The 25600-nt window shown below is 45.6% G+C and overlaps 2 protein-coding genes and 1 non-coding gene across 5 annotated transcripts in view; all 3 read left to right on the forward strand.

The window, feature by feature from the left end:
- Positions 1-1266: 1266 nt before the first annotated feature.
- Positions 1267-8443, forward strand: LOC115385180 (uncharacterized). Its single transcript, XM_030087173.1, has 10 exons — positions 1267-1442; positions 5166-5311; positions 5511-5628; positions 6107-6206; positions 6310-6503; positions 6580-6713; positions 7451-7571; positions 7650-7752; positions 7828-7903; positions 8045-8443. The coding sequence occupies exons 1-10, from the start codon at positions 1370-1372 to the stop codon at positions 8138-8140; spliced, it is 1161 nt and encodes a 386-aa protein (XP_029943033.1). The 5' UTR covers positions 1267-1369; the 3' UTR covers positions 8141-8443.
- Positions 8444-14492: 6049 nt separating this feature from the next.
- Positions 14493-14566, forward strand: trnar-ucu (transfer RNA arginine (anticodon UCU)). The gene has a single exon. It is a non-coding gene; the product is annotated as a tRNA-Arg (tRNA).
- Positions 14567-16817: 2251 nt separating this feature from the next.
- The window catches only part of kirrel1a (kirre like nephrin family adhesion molecule 1a), a 28880-nt gene continuing 20097 nt past the window's right edge, over positions 16818-25600 (forward strand). For all 3 annotated transcript variants that reach the window (XM_030085483.1, XM_030085499.1, XM_030085492.1), the window contains exon 1: positions 16818-17102. In XM_030085483.1, the coding sequence (XP_029941343.1) occupies positions 17057-17102 (46 nt within the window). In that variant the 5' untranslated portion in view covers positions 16818-17056. The remainder of the gene's footprint in view (positions 17103-25600) is intronic.

Consider the following 25600-nt stretch of genomic DNA (forward strand, 5'->3'; position numbering starts at 1 on the left):
TCAATCCAATCAGAAATCTCGTAACATAACATGCCTACGAGCACAAACAATGGAGGGAAGATTAAATCTAGAACCATACTCAGCTTGCTAAATGTACATCATGAAGAAACAGTCATTGTGAACTGAATAAAGTTTATTCAAATGTCCGTCGCGTTGCATCTTGGGCAATTTCAGTATGAGTAGTGAACACACGATGTATACTCAACATTTCTGGCGAATGCAGTATGCATCCGGGAACTTCTCGCATACTCAAAATCGCATACTGCCAGTGTAAACACACTGCATACTCAATAAGTTAGTATGAGTAGTACGTAAGTATGCGGTTTCGAACACAGCCAATGTTGTTGTTTTGAGAGAGTCCGGCTCTGGGAACGTTCTTACTTCCCCAGAATATATTCATGTTGATACATATTACTATTGTAAGTATTTCAAGTTTGTTAGTAGTGCAATCTATCAAGCCTAGCTAGTCCAGTATGTTATTTCTGTGACTTATTCTTGTCTTAGAATGACTAGTGATAGCTTGTTCCTTTCTGTTTGTATAGTTAGTATCTGTTCATGTTGTCCTCATCGTTGTGATTAAAACACTAAACCATCAACGAGGAGCGTATTTCTTCACTTGCTGCCCATCAGGCAAAGGTGAAAAAGTGTGTGGGTGTGAATAATTGAAAATTTAATATTTAAAACTGAGCTCTACCCCTTTAAATAAAACTTAAAAGACAAAATGAAACAATTGTGACAGCTCTTATTGTAATTTCACATACTTATTTTTGCTTTCTGACCTCATTAAAGCCAAATGCGACCAAGAGTTTTGACAAAAACACAACTTCATTGTATACTGAACAAACTGGAAGGGGGAATATTAATAATGGGAGGAAGACAATGGAATGGTGTGTGACAGTTTATAGCCACAAATTTGTTCCATGCTGCCGATTCATAATCTGATCTTTATCATCCGTAAAATGAAATCATAATTAGATGAAGGTGAGACCATATATTTGTGTTTTTATTCAGTTTATTCAGTGTACATCGGATAGTTTTAGTGAAACAACTCCGACGGTGAAAGGATCCATCTTTCTAATGAAGCTGAACAAAGAAACAAACAACAATAAGGAGCGTCTCTGGAGCGTGTCTCTCCTCACGCGTCTTTACGCGTGCGTCAGCGTTTCCAAATCAAGAGGAGGAAGCTAAAGAAAAGAAAAAAAAAAAAGGGGAAAACATATGACCGCCCATTTCCAGACAGGCAGACTTCATCCCACCCACCAGTCTGGAAGCGAAAGAGAAGCTGAGCCTCAGTTCTTCTTCACAGAGTGAGTGAAAGAGACGGAACAACTTTCCTCCTTCTCGGGGTTCGAACCAGGGACCCGCGGGGATGAAGCCTCCGCTGAAGGTTTTACCTCTGGTCGTTTTAAGCTGCTTGATTTTCTCCACTCACAGCAAACCCGGTAAGGAAACCTCGGCGTCTCGTCCCAGATGTTGAACTATCCAGGAAGGTTTTCTCAGAGCGGGGTTTCCCGGCAGTGGCGCGCGCTTCACCGAACACTCTCGGGCTTCAGCGGATGCTGGTTCGAATCCGGAGTAGAGATATGATAGAAATACTGATACTTCCTATCGTGAGATGGGATTTGCTATTAAGATCTAACATTTATTGAGCAATGGCGGGGTCAGAGAATTTTCATAGGGGTTCCACCGAGACCAGGGGTCGCACATATGATGACAGCTTATTTGGGAATTTGCAGTTTTTCATGATGTCTGAATCCGCGACACTAAGAAAAACCTTTTTAAAAAAACATATTTCTCGATAAGAATCTGTCCTTGACTCCACATTTAGCAACTTTACACTACCTGTAGAAGCGCTGACCTGACCTGAAGGTAAAACACAAACAATCAGTGTTTATGTCCACTTTTCCGTTATTTGACACCTCATGTGGGCGGTCGGGTGACGCACATTGAATTTACTGTCACCTTTTGGCCAGTTGTGTCATGTCATGTGGCTAAATTCACAGAATCCAAAAAAAAAAGAAGAATTTTCAGTCACTAAATCAAAACATTTTAGTTTTTGTAAGTTTCCTTCTAAAGTTTTGCCACCTACTGGATGTAAATGGCATTACACACAGATGAGGACCTTATTTGATAATAATTCTCACAAAACAGTTCAAATTCAATGCAAAAATGAATTTAACAGTCTTACACAGTTGTAGATTCAAACAGAAAAGAACCACCCAGCAGGCTTGGAAATGACCGCCTGCCTCCCACAGGGAACGCAGCCAGTTGTGGCTGAAGTGGACCTTTCAGCTCCACATCTGGAGAGGTCCGGGCCGTGGTCCGAACTCTTCTCTGGAATCCCAGCTTCACTGCTGTGTCCAAGAATATTTTCACCTGTCAGTTCAGATGAAGATTTTAAAATGACGAGAATAATATGATTAGATATTCCTTAAAAACTGCAGCTTTGATCTTCCTGAGGTGTAATCCCTCAAAGAAAATAAATCCAGAAATGGGCCCTTTAGGAATGTTGCAGAGCAGGGATTCTGCAACCTTTATGACCAAAACAGCCTTTTTTTTTTTTTTTTGGCTTTCCACCAAGTCAAGCTGGTCTGGAGCCACAAAACACATTTAACCTTTAAAATGAGGCTAATATGTGAAGTTTCATATTTAGTTTTGATGCACAAACAAAAACTGCATCTTATTATGATGCATTTGTAAAGTTTTGACTACAGTTCAGAATAGTGAACATTTTATTGCATTTCACCTGTATTACACCTGATTTTAACAGTTTTGCTCCTCTTCTCAAGGTTTTTTTTTTTTGCTGTAAATTCTGAAACAACTCAGGTTGTTTAAGCTGTTCTATCATTTTCTCCCTCCATTTCTTGTGTTTTCAGCAATTTGTCCCACTTTTAACCTTTTTTTTTTTTTTAATCCCTTTTGTACCCAGAGTGACTAATCATTTTGGAAAGCACTCTGGCATGTCACCATAAGTTAAATATTTATTCACATTTCATGTTGTGAAAGCTTCATGGAGCCGCTACAGAGGGACCGAAGAGCCACATGAATTTATCCATAAGACTTGTTGTCTTGACATCCCCTTTCTCTGAACAAAATAGACAGAATTGCATTAGATCAGATACAAGAATAATCTTTAAATAAGCTCGATAATCTTTAAATAAGCCAAATTGTTTGTCTAGAGGAAGTGAACGTCACATGGATTTTGACGGGAACGGTCTAATCAGCATTCCCACCATGCTCGGGGAGGAGGTCATTATAACAGAGGATATCAGAGCGGGGTCAGGGGTCAGGGGCCGGGACGGCTGGCAGAGGCCTTCATGAGGAGAGATTATGTGGGAAAAGCCATCAGAGGCTGTAACTGAAGAGCAGCAGACAGAGTAAAATGCAGCATATAATGATCTGTGTTTGATTATGAAATGAAACAGTCATGATGAAAAATGGAGAAATTGGCCAACTCTTGCACAAACTCGACCAATCAAGTTGCTTCTGATTCTGAAGTGTTACGGAAAGATAGGTGACATGCAATAAAAATCGTTCCATCAGAGCAGAGCGATAGGGGAAAAAAAAAAAAAAAAACCATGCAGAAAGCAGAAGTTCCCCGGAAAAGCAGGACATGCAACAAAACATGCAAATTTTATCTGAATAATGAGAGGCAAGCAGATTAGGGTTCTGAAAGATTGTACAAACTGCTGTTATGTGGTATTCTGGGGGAGTTTCACAGTGAAGGGAACCACGATACTCGGGAAGGACTGCTGTGAGGAACGGATTTTTACTGCCAGAAACTCTTAACTTGTTCCTGTCAGAAACACAGAAGGCAAGAATCCACATCAGACCACAAACAGGGGTTTGGACAGCAGCCATGTATTGATCTTTCTTTATCCATCCAGTTCTGAAGTTAGATTTCAAACATTTGTTTACAAAATATTTTTATTTTTAATTTTTCTTTTCTGGAAAGAACCTGAATCTTTTGTAACTTTAGTTTGTTCATAGCCTATTATTAATTTTATTTTCTTTCATTTTCCTTGTCATTAGTAGTTTTATTTTAATATGGATTTTTATTTCAGTTTCTATTTCTTTCTTCTTTTTTGAGATTTTATTATTTTACTTTCGTAGATTAGGAAATCATCTCTGAGTTTTGGAGATTTTAATCTTTGATTTGAGATGTTAATGTTTGAAATAGTAAATCAGATGAGGAAATAGTTCTATTTAACTGTCCAGTGTTAATTTATAATCAGTAACAGTTCATATATGTTTGATTTTCTGAAGCAATGCATTATATTATAATCAATATTCATCTTCAGGAATCATTCTCCCTCACCAACACATTTCTAATTGTAACTAAAGGACGAAATTGTTGACATGGGAAAAAACAAAGGATTTAATCCTCCCTCACACCGGGGCCTGAAAAGCGTTCTGATTGGACAGGGGACGGTCGTGACGTACTGACGTCTCCCGGAAGTAAACAGCTTTTTTCTCTTCTTTGTTTCTCGATTAACTTTGACGCTTCAGCTTTGAAAAAAAAGTCGCATTGTTATGCAGCCACCCGTATATCTTCTCGTTTCATTATATCCGATTGTTCTAAAACCCCCGTTCAGTAAGCTGTCTCCGTACGAATCGAACCGCGGGACGCGGGCCGCCATCTTGGAATGTTGCGTCATCAGGGCGGAGCATGCGCAGAACGACAGGAATAAAGTCGCGCCTAATTTACATGTAGATATTTGCATTAAAACTTAATTCTGACCAGTTTTCGGGCATTTACATGGTCATTAGAGCGGAACTGGGCTTGGTCTGGATTTTTGGAGGAATAATAATCCTTTGTAAACTCACAGAGTGAGTAGACCATCCTCTGTGAATCCCGATAATAGTAATAGTAAATCCCTATAGTATAATAACAGAATCCCTCTGTCAGTGCAGCGAAACAACAACAGTAAAGGGAATTAATCAGACAACAGTATTGTTTATGCCCTGCAGTGGACATTGAACTACGACCTTGTGGTTACGAGCTTGTTTCCCTCCTTGCCACATTTGCATTGTGACACATCAGCTCAGGCATTTCCTAGAAGTTCAGCTGCTCTTTTCAGCAGCTTCCTTTGTTTCACTGGTTCACACCAACTAAATTAAAAAAGGAGGTCAAATCTTTTCCTGCTTGTTTCTGTTCACTTCAGGAGGAGTCCTCCCGCCCCAAAACGTGTCCTACGAGTGGATCGATGATTTCATGCTGCGCCTGTCCTGGAATCCTCCGCAGCACCCAGTAACAAACTGCAAATATCTAGTGTCTACAGAGAGCAAATCACACGGCATAGAAACATACGTACGTGTCCGCCAGTGTCTTTGGAACACATTTCGTTATGTTTTAGAGCTCATGTGGGTATCACGATACACCCAAGTGTCACGGATGTGTTTTTTTGTTGTTGTCAGTGATTCCCTGGAGCCAGCAGCTTGTTCAAACGTCTGGATACAATTTGGGTTGTTTCAGTTGATTCATTCAGTGCATTTTTTCTCCGGTACAGACAGAGCCTTACATGGAAACCTTTGTGGTGATGGAGGGAGGATCCATACCCTGGAACATCGCTACAGTCTGCAATGGCTCGGAGAGCGAGCCAGCGGTCTTCAACCTTTCTTACCCAGGTAACATCAGTGAGGAAGTGTTGACCAGAGATCTGCAACCTTCAGTCCAAAACATACGCTTTCGCCACTTTCCATCAATTAAAGTCATCCTTTCAGAGATTCCTCTTACCCTTTTTTAGTCACTTTACCTCTCTTGAGCAATTCCTAGCTCTATTAGCCATTGTAGCCATTTTGACTATTTGAGTCCATTTTCAAGCTGGTTTATCTTTCTTCAGCTGTTCTTCGTGGTTTTAGCTTGCAAAAGTTTTTGTTGGCTCACACATGATCGGAGTTAGCTTATGCAGTGGTGACTTTGTAATGGCAACATTTCTCAGATAAAGGTGAAGAAACCCTGAGGCAGTGAGATGTGTGAGAGATGGTTAACCGTTGAAGCGTTTCTGCTTTTTCAGGAGACAAACATTAACATTACCTCTGGAGCGCGCGTTCTTCTGTTCCCTGTGTTTTAATGTATGCGGCATTTTGTTGGTGTTCCCTTCAGAGCTGGTGAAGAACTTCACTTGCACCTTGTATTCTGGACGCAACACTCACTGCCAGTGGTCAGCAGACGGACACTCCTCAGACTTCAAATTTTACTATGGGTATGACTTTTCATCTGTTCCGTTTCTGTTAATAAACTTTGCACAAATCACCTTGAATGGCCAAGCATAAGTAAGAGACGTGCATTTGTGGACTGCCTCCCAGGTTAGCAGATGAGTGTAGCGATGACAACCCTCCGTTGCATTTACAAGAATGCTCGTCCTACACGCTGACGAACGGCGTGAAGTCCGGCTGCGAGCTGAAGGCCACCTGGTGTCACGTCCTCTTCGCCCTCTTCACCGCAACTGTGGGCAACCAGCCGGTCAGAAACACCTTCAAAAGAGCACTAAAGGACAACGGTGCGTACGCTGACCACTTTAGAGAGAAGCCCCTTTTACAGTGAGCATAACGTCCAGCATGTCTTCCTCTGTGCAGAGATACTGGACATGGAAGGGAAATGGAATGTCATGCAAAATGGCAGCAAATTCACTATCAGCTGGGATCTGTCTGCAGCTTCACGTAGATGGGCCATTGAGATAAAGTACACTGAATGTGGTGAGACACATAAGGTAAGAGAACCAACAGTACGCATTTCGAATGTCCGTCAGTTCACACCAGGAAGAGTCATTTTTAGAAAATGTGGATCAAACACCGGCCAGAACAGCATCTTGATTTGTTGTTGGAGTCCAAAACATCCCGACAGTCTGCAGCCAGGCAGTAAAGCCTGAACAGTCAGAGAAATTCCCAAGCTGCAACACTGCTTTAGCACAGTTCATACAAGCAAGAACTCATCGTAATGGTATTTCAGCTCCTAACTTTTCCATTTAGCCACATAGGACTCATCACACCGAAGTACAAGTGGCCTGAACAGGGATGTAATGATGTTGTAAACAGGGTAAGGCATACTTCCCAGAGAGACGGCTGGTCAATGAGCATCAAGAGAACACCCCCAAAGGCATTCATCACTGTGTTTGAATTTTGTTCCGTGTTTGCCTCAGTTGACTCTGTACTTGAGACTGAGAACGGCCCTCTGGAGAATAGGGTTTCTTTTTTGCTCGGAGTCGTGGGACGTTGTCTGGATAAGATGACGTGGGAGTGTGCGCCAGCTCCCGTTAGGGGTGGAGGGTGGAGGGTGGAGGTGGGCGGGTGGGTGGGGGGTAATTCCCTGGGAATTCCCTGGGAATGTGTGGTGCTCAGATCAGAAACAGTGCTCCTCTTCAGCAGCACATCTGGACCGGGAGCGCCAGAAAGGACAGTTGGTCCACTTTTCAATACACGTTTTAGTAAATGTTGCTCCTTTCTTCAGTCTCTACATAGAAACGGAGTGTCCTATGAGCTGGAGCTGCTCCCTCACTGCCAGAAGTCCTTCGCTATCAGAGCAGTGAAAGGTACATGGGCGTCGCCGTGGAGCGACTGGAAGCACTACGGTACGTGCTCGTCTGTCTGGATTCCTCCTGAAGGCGTGAAACGCTGATGAGTCTCAGCCAACCCGCCGGTGTGTTTAGGCCCGGTTCCGGATGAGGGTCCGAACGCGCTGGTGTACGTGGCGTTCGCCGTCCCGCTGTTGATGGCCTTCGTGGTGGTCCTGAGCTGCGTGTGTTTCCAGAGGTACGTTCATCCTCCCCCGTTCGGGACCGTCTCTCCAGTGTTTCCCTCTCATATTTCACTCTCCACCCCAAACAGGAACAAGGAGACACTCCTCCCTAAAGTACCTGAGCCTGTCGATTACCTCAGTGAATTTGCTAACAACAACAACAAGGTGACAGGTTTCTTTTTCCTCCTCTGGTGTTTCATCAGTACTTCATTCACCCACTTCATTCCAGATCGATGATGATTCTGCTCTTCCTTCATCTGGGTCAGCTTCACGACTTCATTGACTTCTCCTTTCTCCTGTTCCCAGAGTGCTTTTCACAACCATTACATTCCGGAGAAGGAGGAGGACAGCTGTCGCATTTTACTGGTGTTGGACCCCCAGCTGGGCAAAGGGAACTGCTGAGGCCTGCTCAAAGTGCCACTTCCTGCCAGCAGGAAGGAAAAGTACGGCAGCTACTGGCTGTTGCTCGGACGGGGTCAGACAACGGGATGTTATTCTGAACGAGATATCTTTATCAGGACACTCCACACATTCCAGTTTACAGTTGGCACGACGGCCGAGAGATTACTGTACAACTCATCACCTGCAGTTTATATGGAATGTATTTTTAATGCAATCAATGATTAAAAAAAAAAAGTGTGTCTTTGCTCTGTGTGAGGGGTTGCTTGTGTATTTATTGACGCAGCGACGGTATCTGGAGTCTGACGGCGCTTCCAGTCCAGCCGTTGAGCCTTTGTGTGTTTCTGAGTTCTCCGATCGCTGAGGGTTGGACGGTTTGCTCTCGACAGCGCAGATGGAATCTGCTACTTGAAGACCTGGTCTTGATGCTGTCCTTGTAAATCTTTAAATCTAAGACTCTGGAATCGGATGATGTCTTTAGAGATGTGGAAGTAACTTTTTTTCTGTTTGAAATGTGATTGCTTTAGTTTTTTTTTTTGTTTTTTTTTTTTTTTTGTGCTGGTTCCAGGGAAACGTTCTTCGTGTTGATCACTGTGACTTCTCTGAATGTCCAAAAGCATTCGTGCCAGCAACAACGAAACTCTCAAACTCTGCATTTAGGCGTTTCTCTCAAGGCAAATGTTTTCCTTGTATTTTCACTGGAAAAGTTTCCTCATGTTAAAATCCTGTTTCTTCTTGGCTCCTGAGAATTGGAGCCAGCCAGAAATAAAAAAAAAAATGTTTTGAAGATGTTGAAAACCGCAGGAACTTGTGATTTCATCCATTTTTCTCTAATCTAAATCTTCGAATGGAGAATTTTGTGACTGAATCGCTGAGTGAAGATTTTCTACATCATGACTTCTTATAGCATTATAAACCACAGTTGAACACAATAAAATATGGGATTTCATACTTTGTGTAATTTATAGTTTAAATCACTGTAACTATCTGTTTTTTTTTTACTGTATTGAAGGTTATTTTTCTGTTCAGACAGCAGATTCAGACTTGCTGAATATTCTAACTGTTCTGTTTTTCTGACAGAATAACGAAAAAAAAACCCCTCCATAAATAAAGTGGAAACCATGCAAACGGTGTTTTCAGTCTCCTTTGTTCCAAACCAGAGGCTGAAGAGGCGCTACCTGTATCTATATGTATATTCAAACCCATAAAACTTGGATCCTATTTCATAAGTTTGCAGTCAGACGATAAAGATGCCCTGAAAGCAAAGTGAAACTCCAGGAAAATGTACATTTCTCATTTAGCTTTTGCTGAAAGAGGAAGTTATGAAACTCTAAGAGTATTGCAGAAACAAAATGTCAAAATCTTGAACGTTGATCATCTTTAGAAACATTTCTGATAAAAGCCAGAGGATTGCTTTTTTGCTGTTTGTTTTATCTTGAGCAATTGCCTGTTTTAATTTTTTGCCAGTCACTTCCTAATTTTTGAGGCCGTTGTTGGTTCACCTGGCTTTGGTTTCCAAACAGCTCAGAAAGGTCACATAGGCCGTACATTCTGCAACCTCTGTAATCAAAAAGAGCCATTTTCACTACCTTTCCACCAAATTAATCCAAAGTATCTTCATCGTGTTTCCATGTTGTAGTCATTCAATTTCAAATCTGCAGTAAAAAAACTGCTGATGTTCTGTTATAGCTACTATTTGTAGCCTTTTCTTTAAATTGTTTATGTGGTTTTACTGTTTGATCTCTTTTTATTTTTTTGAGACTATTTAGATGTTTGGAGGTATTTTAGCTGTTTTATCATTTTTAGTAATTTTGGGATCACAGTTTTGACCGTTGTAACATTTTCAGCATTTTCGTCATTTCGTCTATTCTCGCTGTTTGATACATTTTTATTCAGATTGAGTTGTCTTACTCACCGGTCATCAAAGGTGTTTTAGTTCTTTTAGTGGGTTTACGTGTTTAGTTTCAGTTAGTTTTAGTTTAAGTTTACTTTTTAAATAAAAAATGTACTGCATTTTGGCCTTTGCAGTGCTTTTATCTTTTTGTTATTTTACAGTTTTTGTCCGTTGCTTGAACACGTTTTGCAAAACTTGGCTCATTGTGTCAAAACTCTACACACAAGCAAATGAGACACAACACTGGGAAATGAACCATTCACATCTATGTCAATTGAAACTCTGCGATCAAAACCTAACAATCCTTTGTCAAAATGTCTCTCTGATGACAAAATGTTACTCACTTGCATCTTATGAAAGCACTTTCAGATCGGCAGCAACACACTAGTCTACTTTATATAAAACACTGCAGCCTTTTGTTTTCACTCTTTTTATTCAGTTCCACAGAAGGCACGCTTTCACAACAACCAAAAAATAAAAAACTCAATCCAAAATCATTGCATTGCAGTAGTGAATTTTACAACACAGTAAATTCAGTTAAAGCAAAAATAAAACAAAAAAATATACTGTCAACACAGAAAAGCACAGTTGTGTGTGGGCTTACAGTTTTTTTCGATTGCTAAAACACAAAAAGCAAAAATTTGGCACAATTTTCACAACTGCACCCATTCTGTACTGTAAATGTAAAGGACTGTAACAGTCAGCTGTACTTATTCATGTGGAAGTTCTTTCACCCTGACACTGTTCCTCTCAAATGGGAGCCTGTACAGTCGCTTCATGGTCATGTTGTGCTTTACCAAGATGCGTCCGAGAGCGGAAACGCTTGTTCGATCTACGTTGTTGAATACGTGCCGATCTGCAGGTATTTGTTGCTGTAGCTGGTGGAGACGGATTGCATTGTTTGCTCTGACTGGGTTCACTATGGACAGGTCCTGCTGTTGGGTGGACAGGCGCTGGCGCCCCCCCAGGAGGTCTTCTAGCCATTCTGTAGAAAAATGCAACCACAAATAGTTGTTGTTTGCTTCTTTTTTACAATACTGTATATACTGTACTGAACTGTATTTACCATACACAGTACTGAAACATCTCAACATGTTATCACGGTATGTTTCACAAAGCAGCCACTTTGTTTGAAAAAGAGCGTTAGCCACCCTGCAGTACAGCGCGGTAACGTGATACGGTACAGTACTGTAAATACTCTAGATACAGTCTGAGTAGAGTAGAGAGTAGAAGACATACCTGTTGTCCAGTCGGAATGTCCTGATTATGGATGAAACTGTGAAACGGCTCAGATTAGGGTGGATCCTCTGCCCAGCTTCCCTCACAGTCAGACCATGTTTTATGATCTGGTCCACCAAAGTTACTCTTATGTAATTCGAAGTAATGGCCCTTGCTCGGCCTCTTCGACCACATCCTCCTCTCTCGCTCTGTCTTCCTCTTCCTCTGCCTCTCGCTCTCCCTGCCTCCATGCTTGCAAAGTTCTCCAAATGGCTTACAGTTTTTCACAATTGCTAAAACACATTTCTTGAAACCTCCATCCATTTTCTCAAAACCTTAAACACAAATCCAAAAATCCACACTACATTCACAAAAACCTCAGACATTTCTGTCAAAATCGAATTATCGCCTCAAAACCAGTTCTCTTGTGATCAAAACCACACTATGCGTTCAGATCTCACACACAGCAGGTAAAAACATCTTCACCTCAGATCGTTCATTAGACTCTACATGAAATAACTGAGGACACAGCAGCAGTCCACACTTTTAAACCTGCTGGGTTCTTTTCCCAACCTATTTCCTGGGTAGCCCTAGATTTTGTGCAGATTGGGTCACTTTTACCCCAAATTAGATGAATTGTGTCGACCCAGCAGAGTGACTTGATGATTTGAACAAAATCACCATTTTGAACACTCCTGCAGCTCCTTCTCCTTCTGGCATCTGGAGACTTCTGACAACAAACGCAACAGAAAACTGGAGTCCTGTGTTCTCACAGAAGATTATTGCAATGGCTAAGAAGGAAAAGACATATGACATCCCCCTCCACATACTCATGTGTGGCTGTGGCAAAGTTGGTAGAGTGGTTGTCTAGTAGTTGTGAGGTTGTTAGTTCAAATCTTTTCCTCTACCTGTCAATGAACTGCACTGAGCCCCAGCTGGCTTCCAGTGGAGGGTTTGACAGCCTTGCATGGCAGAGGGCACGTGTTTCTGAATTCTAAGGGTTTACATTTTTACTGTAAAGTAACCTTCCCAGACCCGCTGATAAATCCTGACCCAGCACACAGGGTCCACTCTTCAACCCAAATGTCTGGGTAGAAATAACCCAGCATTGGCTCGGTCCCTTTTGGACCCAGTGCTGGGTCAGCAATTCCACTCAATGTGGGTTATTTTTACAGTAACCCAGCAGTTTTCAGAGTGTGTAGTGCACAGAAAATTTTTATTTTATGTATTGGAAATGCATAAAAAAAAAAAAGCATCTAAGTCAAAGTGATATCTAAATTCACTGTCATAACAAAAAAATAAATACAAAACAAACAAAACAAAAGCACACTCCTGCATAGTCACGGTCCTGGAGATTCAGTCTCCAGCATCTTGTCTTTGTGCACACTTGGTCTGATCACATCATTAGAAATATGTGTGTTCAGTTTTGAGCTGTTGTGTGTAAAAGATGACAGTTGTGTTGGAGTTGTGTTCACATTTTGCTGCCAGTGATTACAATTTTGCAAAAATGTCGTGAAATGTGTTTAGTGACTGAGAATGTGTCTAAGGTTTTGCAAAAAAGAGCAGATGGTTTTGCAAATTGAGCATAGGACCTGAACAGTGTTTAAGTTTTTGCCAAAAGAGTGTCTGATTCGAAAAATGAGTTTAGGCCACTGAGAGTTTGGTTCAGCTAATGGGGTTTAGTGTTTTAGCAATTGTGAAAAACTGTAAGCATGTGTCTACAGTGTTCAAGCAATGGGTAAAAACTGTGATGTGGTTTTAATTTCTCACTGTTCAAGACATTCTCATCCTCTGTCGGTTGATTTTTTAAAACTGTTTTATGTGTGTTCAGTTGTTGCCATCATTGTTTACAAGTTTTCGTGTGTGTATGTGTGTTTTAACTTCTTTGAACTGAACTTGAAGTCCTGAAGTTTCATTTCATTTAAAGCTTGTTTCCAGTTTCAGACGTCTCAGGAATTTCAACTCTCTTTTCCCCCTTTTTGCTCGTGGTTTCAGACACTTCACTGTTGCAGATCACTTCTTTTGTTGCTATTTTCTTTCCACATAAGATGACACGGTCTGCTGTCTGCATGATGCGCATGTAATTTGCGGGACTGTGCACGAGATAAAAACCTCAATCTGGATGTCCTTGAAAAGAAAAGTGCAGAAACAGGGTGTGTGTGTGTGTGTGTGTGTGTGTGTGTGTGTGTGTGTGTGTGTGTGTGTACAGCTATATGTTGTGAGGACCTTTTGTGAGGACAATGGGTTTTTAACCTTGCAAGTGAGGACAATTTTTGGAAAGTGAGGACGTTTTTGCCGGTCCTCACTATTTGACAGACATGTTTTGGCCTTTTTGAGGGTTAAGACTTGATTTTTGGTTTAGGGCTACAATTGGGTTTAGGTTAGGTTTAGGGCATAGGTCAGGGTTAGGCATTCATTTTTGATGGTTAGGGTTAGGGTAAGGGGCTAGGAAATGCATCATGTCAATGAATGTCCTCACAACATATAGCTGTACAAACGTGTGTGTGTGCGTGTGTGTGTGTGTGTGTGTGTGAGAGGACATGAAATGAATGTGGGTGTCACACAGGCTGCAGGAGGAGGTGCGTAATTGGATTCTGATGCAATCTTGATGTAATCCCACTGTTTTTCACCTGCTGCAGCAGCAATGCACCAAATCCTCAAAAGAGCTATCTTTTTTTTTAATCCTCGGAGGATTAGTGGTAAATAAAAAAAAAGAACGGGATCGGACGAGATTTATTGACGCACCGCCCGTCGTTTGGAAACACGTTTTTAGTTCTGCACGACATCACGTTCCATTAAATTCTAAAACTGACCTCGCTAATAAAAATAAATAGAACCTCTTAAATATGTTATATTTTGATGAAAAACGAGACATAAAGCTCGTATATGAACCATCCTGCCTCTTTTTCACCGACTAACATCAATCTTACTTAAATGAAATGCACTTCCTGTAAATGCTCTTTCACAATTAAAGCCTGCATTCACGTGCCTCTTGAAGCGTCGATTACGTGAAATGTGTGTGCTTTTATTTTTAGACCCAAACTCCTCGTTTCCGGTAAGACCACCGGAAGTTTGACGCAATCCTGTCCTCAGCGCGCAGCAACAGCGCCCTCTGGTGGAGAAGCGGTGGAACTTCAAAGATGTCCGCTCGGTGGTCCTGATGCTGCGGGGATGCGGAGAAAACGTCAATGCGGGAGGATGGGAGGCATCTAAACCGTAGCAGGCCCGCTGTATCCCGGCGCAGTCTCTGTGGCGCAATGGAATAGCGCGCTGGACTTCTAATCCAGAGGCTCCGGGTTCGAGTCCCGGCAGAGATGAGTCACTCTGTGTGCCACACGGCAGACCTGCGGTGCTTTTTTTTTTGTTCTCTTATCCTGCGTTTGCAGAAACAGATTTTTGTTGCGTCCTTTCAGGCGATCCTGTAAAAAAAATAAATCCAGACTTCATGACATTTCCCCCCTCATTTTAGCTTTTTATTAAGCCTTGCACATACCACAAATTAATAGGAGAGAAGTCTTGACATTGAAATATCCGACAAAGACACTCACAGCAAAAGAAACAAATATATAGACATAGAACAAAGGGGACAAAATCCACCAAAAGTAAAATAAATTTCATACCATCTGATGTAGCAGTAAATACCAGAGTCTCATGTGTAAAGAAAGACCTCCATGCTTGGCTAAATTTTGTGAATAAGTGGACGTTTAAAAAATTAGTAATGATAATAATAAATAGAGAGATAAAGAGTGTGAGATGGGAATTAGAGGTCTCCAGCTAGCTATGCTTTGGTTTTCTTTGCTGTTGTTCTATTTCATTTTATTTTTTTTTGATGTTTCTTCTTCTTCTTTTCCGTTGTCTGTTGTTAAGAAAGCAAGACATATTGTTTTCACAGACGGTGGTACAGAACCAATACACCTGAAGGTACACGTTAAAGCTCTGACAATTAATCCATTTTCATTCCATTGTCCTTTTTTACAGCCAAGACAAAACCATATAAACTAATCTGACATATATTTTGTGGTGAAAGCTTCAAATTACCTTTATTTTCATGAATGACATGTTTATTCTGTGTATGTTATTTTCAATCCTGCTCAGTATTACAGGTTTATAAACCAGAAACAGGAGCGTGGTGATGATCCACAAAGCCTTAACAATAAATATATCCATTCATTAGAACACATACAATAATAATTATATTTTCACCGCAGGTTTTTCCTCACAATAATAATAAAAAAAGGAAAAGTCAATGTGTGTATTTCCAGGCTGTCCTGATCTTTGTGAAGAGAAATCATAGTAAGGATGTTTTCCAGGAGTCCTTCACGGCTACAGCCGCCAGGGGGCGCTGCAGCATCACCGCTCCCCCCGTCCCCCTGCTGTGTGAGGAGAGACCGCTCCAGGGACCAGGACCTCCGGGAGCATCACCTCCACAGCAGCGTGTGACAGAAGACCTCCTCCGGTTCTACTCCTCAGTCATGACAGATGATTCTCACCTGTTTCCAACAGCAGCAACAATCAGACCTGGAAAGTTTAACATACACTCACAACCAGACAAATGTTTGGACACAATGTTTTTCTGTATTTTCATTTTCGCTTCGTACATTTTTTTTTTTTTTGTTTTCTACATATTTCCATATGTCTTTATTTATAGTTTTGATGCCCTGAGTGACAATCAGCTATGTAAACTGTCAAGAAAATAAAGAAAAAAAAACATTAAGGTGTGTCCAAAACCTCCGACCGGTCGTGTGTATACATTTATTTTTAAGTTTAGATGAGGTTTAGAAAAAATATGCGGATGCAGATCCAGAAGGTTGTGTGCAAAGAGTTTCCAAAGAAATGTGTCACAATGATGATATTCCTCTGGGAGAGAGAGAGAGAGAGAGAGAGAGAGAGAGAGAGAGAGAGAGAGAGAGAGAGAGAGAGGGAGAGAGGGAGAGAGAGAGGAATGCGCCTCCAATGAGTGTCAAGCAAGAAGCAAGAGACGTTACAATGAGGACAGTACCGGAAGTAGAATCCAGTTCTCCGAATATCATTTGACGTAATTTTGTATCTATGTATTTCAGCCAGTAATAATAATACTACTATTGCTGCGAGTATTACTGCTACTATTTCTATTATTAATAATGTAATGACAAAATAATTTTAAAGCAATAATTAAATATCAATCATTAACATTTAGTATAGAAAATTAAAAAAAATTATTTGAAAAAGTTACCGTATATTGCATAATATTGCAGTCTTTGTGTGAACATGTCAAGATTGCAATTATAATATCTAACTTCTTTTTTTAAATGTAACTGTTGGTGGGAGGTGAGCACAGAGGCATTGTGGTCTACGCTCTCTGCTGACGGACTCTGGAATCAAATATCGGCGTGAAGGGTTTCCACGCTTTAAGTTGTGAAAGTGAGTTCAAAAGAGAAATAGGAACAGATAAAAAAAGTTTGTTTAAAAAAAGTTTCAAAACTTTTAAACGACTGCCGAGCTTTATTTTGAAGGCCAAACCGGAAGTGGTTCGCAGCGATGTGACTGGTGGACGGGCTGCGCGTGGAGCAGAAAGCGGACAGTCGCTGGAGAGAGAAGAAGAGGAACGACAAGAAGAAGAAGAAGAAGAAGAAGAAGAGGAGGAGGAATAAGAGCGGAGAGGGTTTAAATCCTAGAGAGAGATGTTGTAAGAGGCGAGCCGGAGCGCGTGGCCGAGCCGCGGAGGAGGATTATCGTTGTTCGCGTGTTTACAGAGAAAGTCCGCGTCTTTTTTGATGCTGCTCTCACGGAGGTTTGAGCCAATAACGGACTTGTGGGTCGGCTGAACCATGCAGAGGCTGCTGCTCCTGACTTTACTGCTGACTTCTCAAACTGGTAAGACACGGTGTGTGTGTGTGTGTGAGAGAGAAAGAGTGTGTGTGTGTGAGTGTGAGGGAAAAAAAAAAAAAGAATCCAGACAGCCTCGTACCATGATTTCATTGCATTCCCATATGAGCCGCAGCAATGGATCACCTCATCCCTGCGTGCGTGTGCGCGTGCAGCTACGGGCGCGCGCCTGCGTGGCTGCACGTCTGCACCGCAGCAATAGATCATCACACACTTTTATTTTTTTTTTGTCATGAGGGTTTTTGTTTTTGAGAAGGTGGAGAGGGGGGTGGGGGGGGTGTAGGTGTGTATTTTTCATGCGCGTGTCCGCACGCCCCGCGTGCATGCCATGAACTTACACGCGCGCGCCACCATCGGCCGAAATGACCTTTTTTTTTTTCTCCCTCCGGTGCCCGCTTATCGAGGAAGGGGGTGGGGGGGGGGGGTGGGGGGGGTGGGGGGGGGGGGGGGGTGAGGACGTGACGGGAATGGCAGTGATTGACCGGCTGCTGCTGCTCTACATGCCGGCTGCACCTCCACAGCATCCCCCCCCCCTCCCCTCCACCCCTCCACTCCCCCATCCTCCTGCCTCCACATGTAATTCCCTCCGCCGCTCTCATCTGCCCCCCCCCTTACCTGCCTTCACCCTCCTCTCCTGTTTGTGCATGTCAGCAGCACAATGAGGTGTGCAGCAGTGCCCCCCCCCCCCCCCATACCTGTGGGGTGCCAGGTAGCCTATTGGCTTATGGTAATCACAGCTGTAGCCGAGTTGCTAGGAGACAGGAGGCTGACGGAGGAGGATGGTTGTAATTTCTCCCGGCTACCTGTTTGATTGAGGCAGATCTGCATCTGTCCCCCCCCCCCACCCCCCCCACCTTCCTCCATTGTCTACCTTGTGGCTGACCGGCGAGCGTGCACGGCCAGCTTGGAGTCGCCCCCTCCATCAGAGGTAGTGAGGTGGCGGCGGCGGCGGCGGCGGGGGGGCGGGGTGCCGGAGGAAGGGGGAAGGTATGGAGAGAGGATGATGTCACCGTGTCTGCCAGGCTTTGTATGGCTGCGCCCCGGCAGAACGCCGCCGCCGAGGGTTCACCCGGCACGCTCTGCTCTCCAGGCACGGGGGGGTGGAAGGATCATCGAAATGAGACGAATACACACACACACACATACACACAAAACACGACACGACGTGATCCCCAATCGCACCGCTACCCTTCCACACATGCGGCGCCATGTGTCCCATTGTCTTGCCGCTGTGTAATCCATTATCTCCTCGTGTTGATCTCTCAAACACGAAGATGTTTTTGATCTGGAAGGCTTTCCCCAACAACAGATTATCGGGAGTTAGCGGCACATGTCAGGGTCTCGCTGATTTTGTTTTATTTATTTATTTTTAAATAATCCAGAAGAGCTGGAAGTGAGCGCACCTCGGCGGCGTCTTCCCTCCGCCGCTCTCAGCCTCTTATCTCTTCATTAGACTGGCGAAACAGTATTTCATGGCCTGCAATTTGCACACATGTAATTGCCCACCAGCGCTAATGATTGGACGGTTATTAGTCGGGCGGCTAATTAAAGCCTCGGTGCGTCAGAACGTTTCGAGTTATTAAAAAGTCGATGATACAGCTCGCAAACAGGACTAACCACGCTAGGTTTTCACCGGCACGGCCACGGGGGGAGATTGATTTAGTATCCCGGCCGGTAATAAGTCGCGAGCAAACGCCGCCATTAACGCGGCTGTTAAATGTTACTGTATAATCAATCACTACAAACTCCCTGCTTTAACTTCCTAATGAGTGTTGCTGCCCTCCACCCCGCCCCCACCACATCGCCCTTACATCCTGGAAGTGCTGACTCGGACAAAGGCTCCGGTGCAGGTGTACCATTTGTCAACCTCTGTCCTTTTGTGCAAGATCCAGGCCACGAGCCGCCGCCGCCGCCGCCGCCGCCGCCATGGCCCGTACTCTACTCTACTGTACGCTGGGGCTGTGAATCACACGCGCGGCCCGAGCCGTGAATCACAGACCGCTCAGACGGATTCCTGTGTTGTGCTCAGCAAAGAAAATATTCAGAGGCTGGAAGAGTCGGGCGCGTTTCGCAGGGTGGGAGAACGGAGGGTTCCTCGAGGGTTTGTTTGATCAGGGAAGTGGCGGCTCCAACTGCTCTATGGGTAATGTTAATGACTCAAAGTGGGCTGTAATAGTTCAAATAAAAATGAAGAATTAGGAAAGCCTCATAAAGAATCCAGCGCGAGTGCCGAAACTGCTGATTTACAGCATTTCGAGCATTTTTCTTTTTGCCGGCAGTAATCTGTGGCTTTTTCCATTTAATAAACCCACCGGTTTCTTTTTCCACCCGATCGCTGATTCATGTGGCGTGAGGGGAGCTGCTGTTAGCACATGTGGGCTTTTTTTTTCTTCTTTTTTTCCATTTGCGTGGTAAAATTTCCTATCAGACAGCTAGGAGTGAGTTTTCATATCCTTCGAGTAAGTAAGAGAACAACAATTTAGCGGTTCTGTCCGCCGACAGGTCGTCTTTTGATTGTTTTACCGACTCTGTGGAGCAGTTGTTTGGAGTTTAAGATGTCAGTAAACGTGTCTGCCAAAGCTTGGAGTACAGCCTAAAATGTCTCGTTTTGCTTTTATGAACGTTTAGTCCAAACTGTGGGAACCAGAACGTATTCGGTGTGTTTTAAAAGGAAAAGGCTCAAAATGTCACGAGGGTGTCTACGATACCTGGGAGCCTCGGATGGTTTGATGCACATCAGAGAGGAGGAGTTATAATTAGACCCATCACAATACATGATGTTACTGGATGCGCCGTATCGATGGATCTGAATCCATCGATCGGTCTGAGAGCGGCGAGGGCTAATCCCAGGTGAGGATAAACACACACACACACACACACACACACATCCACATAGACAAACAATCTCACGACACAGAGCGAGTCCAGAGGCACCACTTAACCCCACACAGACACGAATTCAGATTAGGCTGCAGAACGGCCCCCAGGGAAATCCAGCGAGGATGGGATCCACCCCCACGTACATACCACGGCCTCTCTGGAGGGGAGAGTGTTGAAATTCATCCTCAGCCACGTCTCCCGGTGAAGGGGGGGACGCCAGCAAACGCCGACGGTACAGTCATTCGGACGGGTCTGTGGCTGGAGGGGGGAGGTTTCGATTCCCGCCGCCCGCAGGTCGCCTGCGAAAAGGCCCCTTCGCCTCAGACTGGGATTAAGTGGCTGTCCGCCGCCCCGGAGCCACACTGTGTTCCAGTTACTCTGGATGCCGGGAGTCGGCTGTGCCGACTGCGTCAGTCTGTGCCGGAGAGCTGAAGCTTGACTTTCAGAGGCATGAAGAGTGTCTGAATGTTGGTTTTTCTGTTGGGTTCTCACTCCGGACGCCAGAGGAAGCTGGACAACAGCGTAGCAGTGACGCTTTATAAAAGAAGTGAAGTTATGGGTGTCTGCAGCGAGGTTCAGAAACCAAGAAAACTGCGTTGGTACGAGTCTTCAGGAGCCACAGTGGCTGATGGGCAAAGCCGTGTGGTTTAGGACTGTTTATGACGGTTTTCTGAAAGATCAGAAGAGACACGTGTGGCAGAGGAGGAAGTCCGTTTTCCAACGTGAAGATGTGGCTGCGCGGCGTCCCGCCACCGACAAGCGAGGCCCGTCTACCGAACGGCGTCCTCATTTGGCGGCCGGCCGTGTGGAGCAGCCACCAAACCGGAGTCCATCGTGCTTTAATGTACAGGCCGGCCGGCTGCTTCCCCCGCCGGCTTCGGTTCAATCAACAGATTCTTGGCATTTTTGTCCCGGCGGGTGTTTGTCAGCGTGTGACATGTTGATTGCTCGTCTGCCAGCCGATGTGTTTGTTTAAGCGCATTCCCCCGGACGCCGGCGACCCCTAATACGCTTTTAATTCGCAGAAAGACGATACGCTGAAAAAAACAAACAAACAAGGAAACATAACCGGATCATTGATCATCGGACTCGCGACGGGAGATAGGTTCAATCGATGGCGTGCACGTTTTCCCCTCCGAGCATCCTCAACTTCCCCCGGATTTTAAAAGCCCCGTAATCTGATTGTGTTTGACAAGCTGGGGGCATCCGAGTTTTAAAAAGGAGAGCGAGAGAAAAAAAAAAAAAAAAAAAAACAACAACCTCCCCTTAAAAATGTTTCTTTATGCAGAGTCCCCCGAGCGAGAGAGGAACACTTCATCACATCTGACTGAATCTATTGGCCTTGTTTTCCCAAACTGCACCGCCACATTCTGCAGCGAGGAGCAATTTGGGGTGACGGGGGAGGGAGGGGGGGGGGGGGGGGGGGGGGGGGGGGGGGGGGGGGGGGGGGGTGGAAAAGTTGTTTGGAAGAGGAATGAAGGGGGGCGGGGCCGGGGGGGGCGGGGGTCTCGTGGGCAGGTGGGTGATCGAGAGTGATTACTTTTTTTTTTGGGGTTGTTTGTTTTAGAAGTGGTGCAGGAGGGGAGGGAGGGGCGGGGGGGGGTATTGTAATGTGCTGCTGGATGGAAAGGGGGGAAAAAAAATCGAGGATGGAGGGGGGAGGGGGGGGGGACGAGGGGGGAGTGGTCGGGAGGCCAGCGGCAGAGAGAAAGGGACCATTACTCAGGCCTGACTGCTCCCCTCAGCGGGGACAGTGGAGCCGCTCTCTCAGACGGAATCTGGTCGTGGGGCCGGTTCAAAGGCTGGGTCCCCCCCCCCCCCCCCCCCCCCCCCCCCAGCCCCCCCCAGCCCCCCACCCCTTTAATTCCCATCAAGCAGCGCTGTGATTAACTTTCCTCTCTGACTTTCTCTGATTTTTCATACCAAACTCTACCAAGTTTCTCTGTCCCCTCCTGGACCCCCCCCCCCCCCCCCCCCCCTCCACCCCCCCACAAGCACCCATACTTTTTCTCTTTCCATCTACTCCTTTTCTTTCTCCCTCGCTCGCCCTCTCGCTCGCTCTCTAATAACTTCCAGATGTGGTTCTCGCATTCCTCTGGTCGGCGGAGAGAAAAAGAGAGTGGAGGAGGGGGGGTGAGGGTCGGGGGAGGCAGCGGGGGGAGGGGACAGCAGGAGGAGGAGGAGGAGGAGGAGGAGGAGGAGGAGGAGAGGCACATGAATTGAAACAGGGAGCACATGATGAGGAAGAGGGAGGCCGTGTACTGTAGCGCCGACATGCACGCGCCCTGGAAGCACGTGCGCGCGCCTGATGGAGGAGGGCGAGCGTGTGCGTCAGGGGGGCTGTAACCTCAAAAGTTTAGGGACATTCTCCTCCTCCTCCTCCCCCTCCTCCTCCTCCCCCTCCTCCCCCCTCCCTCTGCAGGAATGTGGCTGACGCGGATGATGTCACTTCATCGCTCTGCTCTCCCACTTTCTGCTCCTCGGCGGGGACGGAACCGTCGACCGCGGGCCCCAGACAAAGAGATTCCTCTCCCTCCATCCGTCTTCCCTTTATCACAACAACATTAGGGTCAGCCGTCCGACCGAATCGCTCGCCGCCAGCGCCGCGCAGCGCCGCTCGTCTTGTCGCAGCACAACAGCCTCCGGGCGAGATCGCGGCGCGCTGCAAATAATGAGCCGGCCATCTCCGAGTGGCAATAATCATCAATGGCTTCCAAGCACGCTCGTTAAAACAATGTCGGGAAGTTATTTTAGTCGAAGAATGAGCTCACCTGAAAACAGCGTTCAGAGGAGATTAGACTCAACCTCGTTTGGAGTTAGAGGGAAATAATTTAGCCGTAAGATGTAGAAGAAACTGCTTCTCGCTTCAGATGGTGATATTTCTCCCCAAACTGTCAAAAGTGCTCTAAAGTGTCGGCGTAGTCTTTACAGAATTCTTCTCTTAATTCAAACCAGGACCCCAAATCAGTGGGTGTAGTTTTCTGTGTTTTACGTCATTTTTTCAGCCAGTAATTATGTGGAATGTAACATTTCTAACCCGTGATACAAACTGTCACAATGCGCTGGCGTTCTGAGTGACTTCTGGATGTTTTCATGTGTTTATAGTGGGAGAATTTCAGGAATTCAAAATCCAAACCTTTGCGAATGAGCGTTGAGTTTTCGTCGAGTCGTGTGCGAGGAGACGGTGGAGTTTACGTAAAGAAGCCGGGCCGCCACTTTCACAGCGCATGTCGGCGTCCTTGGTAGTGAGCGCGCTCCGCTTTTATCAAAGTAACAGAGACAACAAAGAAGTTATCTGGAGAAAAGTTCAGCTATAAAACGCGGAGGACGGCAGCTATTAGCACCATAACAGGAGCAGCAGATTCCCCCACGGCGCAAACAGAAGCTGCGGAAAGTGCAGGAGGAGTCGGGATCTTTGCTGCAGAAACCTGCTGACAAAAGATGGACGTGACAAGACAGCTGTCCCCCATAGTAAAAAAAAATTAGTAAAGTAACTATTTTCCAATGTGCAGCTAATCCAACAACTTCATATTTAGACGCCACGATGTGGAACAGTTAGCAGATGGAAACTGATATGATCAATTCAAAGTATTTACAGATGAAGTGACTGAAAGCAGCTGCTGCATCAGCTGAAGGAGGTCCGTTTGGGGACGAGGACTCCTGGTCCTCCAGGGCCGCGGTCCCGTCTCCCTCGCTGGTGACGATGATTGACTCGTTCTCAGGCTCCCCGCGGAGTTTCGTCACGGTACTGGCATGAGATTCAGGTGTGTTGCAGCAGGGGAACACCGGGAGTGTCCCTGTCCGGACTGGACTCCCAGCAGCTGCGGCGCATGCCGTAGTATTTTAAATTCACCCAAACAAAGAAGCCGATGAACGAATTAACCAAGTCACAACAAAAGAAAGCTGCTCCCTGTTATCTGATCTATGAAAATGACAGACTTCCTTCCAAGTTTTCTGCCTCGGGTCGAAAAACGAGTTAGTTTTAGATCAAATGCTGAGTAATGGCAACGTGCCCAAGGCGCCGGACGCCCTCCGCCCAGAGCCAGCTCCGCCATCGCCACCAGTTGAAGCTGTTCACAGATTTTTCGGTCCGGCCTGGATTTATCCTCGCATATCTGGCCTTCCTGTGTTTGCTGTCACAAACAGGCTTCCTCTTCGCGGCGCCTGTGTGCGCTGGTGGCGGTGTTGGCAGCCGGCTCCGTATGAATATTACAGCGCTCTCTGAGGTCAAGGTCCCAGGCTTTTATGGGATGTTTTTTTTTTTTTTGTGACAGATGACATTGCAAGAAGCTACAGTACATACCAATAAAATTAGATTGCACCGGATTGAATTAAAGCAGACCTTGAAGGAGGTGATTTATTGACGGCGTGCCGCTTGTGAAACAGTCCTGCTTGGATTCCAGCTCTGGCGTCACGCCGTGACGCCGGCGCCGTCACGGCCGATGGCGCGGGTGCCTGCTTCGGGGACCGAGGCCCGCTGGCGGCGATCGATGGGGAACCACTGCTGGGAATCATGGATTCATTATGATATTGATTGTGCCAGTTGAATTCGGCGCCGGCCCGTGCGCTGCACTCCGCGTGGTGCACCGATCAGCCGCAACATTATGACCACACATTGAGAGTCTCTCGAGCCACCAAGACATGGACATCCGTTGTGTTTGGCTTCAAGCTCAAGGAGGAGTCGGGGGTTCTTCCACTGCCGCGTCCGCTGTGCATATGAAGGAATGGACTCATTCCCAGCCGACCGCAGGATGTAAAAGACCAGGCCGCTGTCTTTCATCGCTAAGCGGTCCCGTTAAGATGCCCATTGTGAGTGCCGTCTGCGGTGGACGAGGGCTCGCCATCGACGGCCTCGCTGTTCAGCAGCTGTGCAGCGCCGCTCACAACAACACTGTAATGAAATGTGTATTGTTGTGACGGCTGTCGCTGCTGCAGGAGTTCAGGCTACGCTCACTTCTCAGAGTGCTTCAGAGCGCCTTGGCCAGCCCTTCGCCAGTTCACAGGTTTCTTTCTTTTTTTTTTTTTTTTCTCACTGGTTTGTATAGATACCCACAACAGATGCTGCAGTTCTGGCCATAAATTGGCTTTTGCCAAATCGTTACACTCCGCTGCACATCAACTCTGAGGACGAAATGTTACAGATGCCGCGATCAAGAGAGATTCAGCACGTAGCCGTAATGTCATGGCCGTTTGGTGTATGCATGCCCTCGCTCCAGCTTATCCAAAGGACGGCTATTGTTAGTTGTGGTCCCCCTTGGTAACAGCGGAGTATCCTTTGTCAGCCGCTCGGCGTGTTGGCCGCACAAAGACTCGTGGATTACCAGCGCCGGCGCCGGCTTTCCAGCGATTGAGCATATTCACGTGGCCGTAATGTGTCCGATGCCTCGTCCATGAATTATCATATTACCCACCAGTGATCAAGGGGTTGCCATGGCCACCGTGTCTATCATTGTGTCAGCGGTCCTCACCGGCTGTAACCATGGTAACAATGTCTGTAACAGAGGTTCGGTACAAATAAAACCCTTCAGATGTGAAACGCGTGTGTGAGAGGAGCGCCGGAGAATGGAAGGGTGGCGCTCGGCGCACTCTGCAAACACCGCGGGGAA

Source organism: Salarias fasciatus, chromosome 3, assembly GCF_902148845.1.
Source record: "Salarias fasciatus chromosome 3, fSalaFa1.1, whole genome shotgun sequence".
Classification (NCBI taxonomy): domain Eukaryota; kingdom Metazoa; phylum Chordata; class Actinopteri; order Blenniiformes; family Blenniidae; genus Salarias; species Salarias fasciatus.

Excerpts from the sequence above, each read along its gene's own strand:
- LOC115385180 (XM_030087173.1), top strand. The coding sequence starts at position 1,370 with ATGAAGCCTCCGCTGAAGGTTTTACCTCTGGTCGTTTTAAGCTGCTTG. Across the intron at positions 5,312-5,510 it reads CACACGGCATAGAAACATAC|ACAGAGCCTTACATGGAAAC; the intron begins GTACGTGTCCGC and ends TCTCCGGTACAG. Across the intron at positions 7,904-8,044 it reads TTGCTAACAACAACAACAAG|AGTGCTTTTCACAACCATTA; the intron begins GTGACAGGTTTC and ends TCCTGTTCCCAG.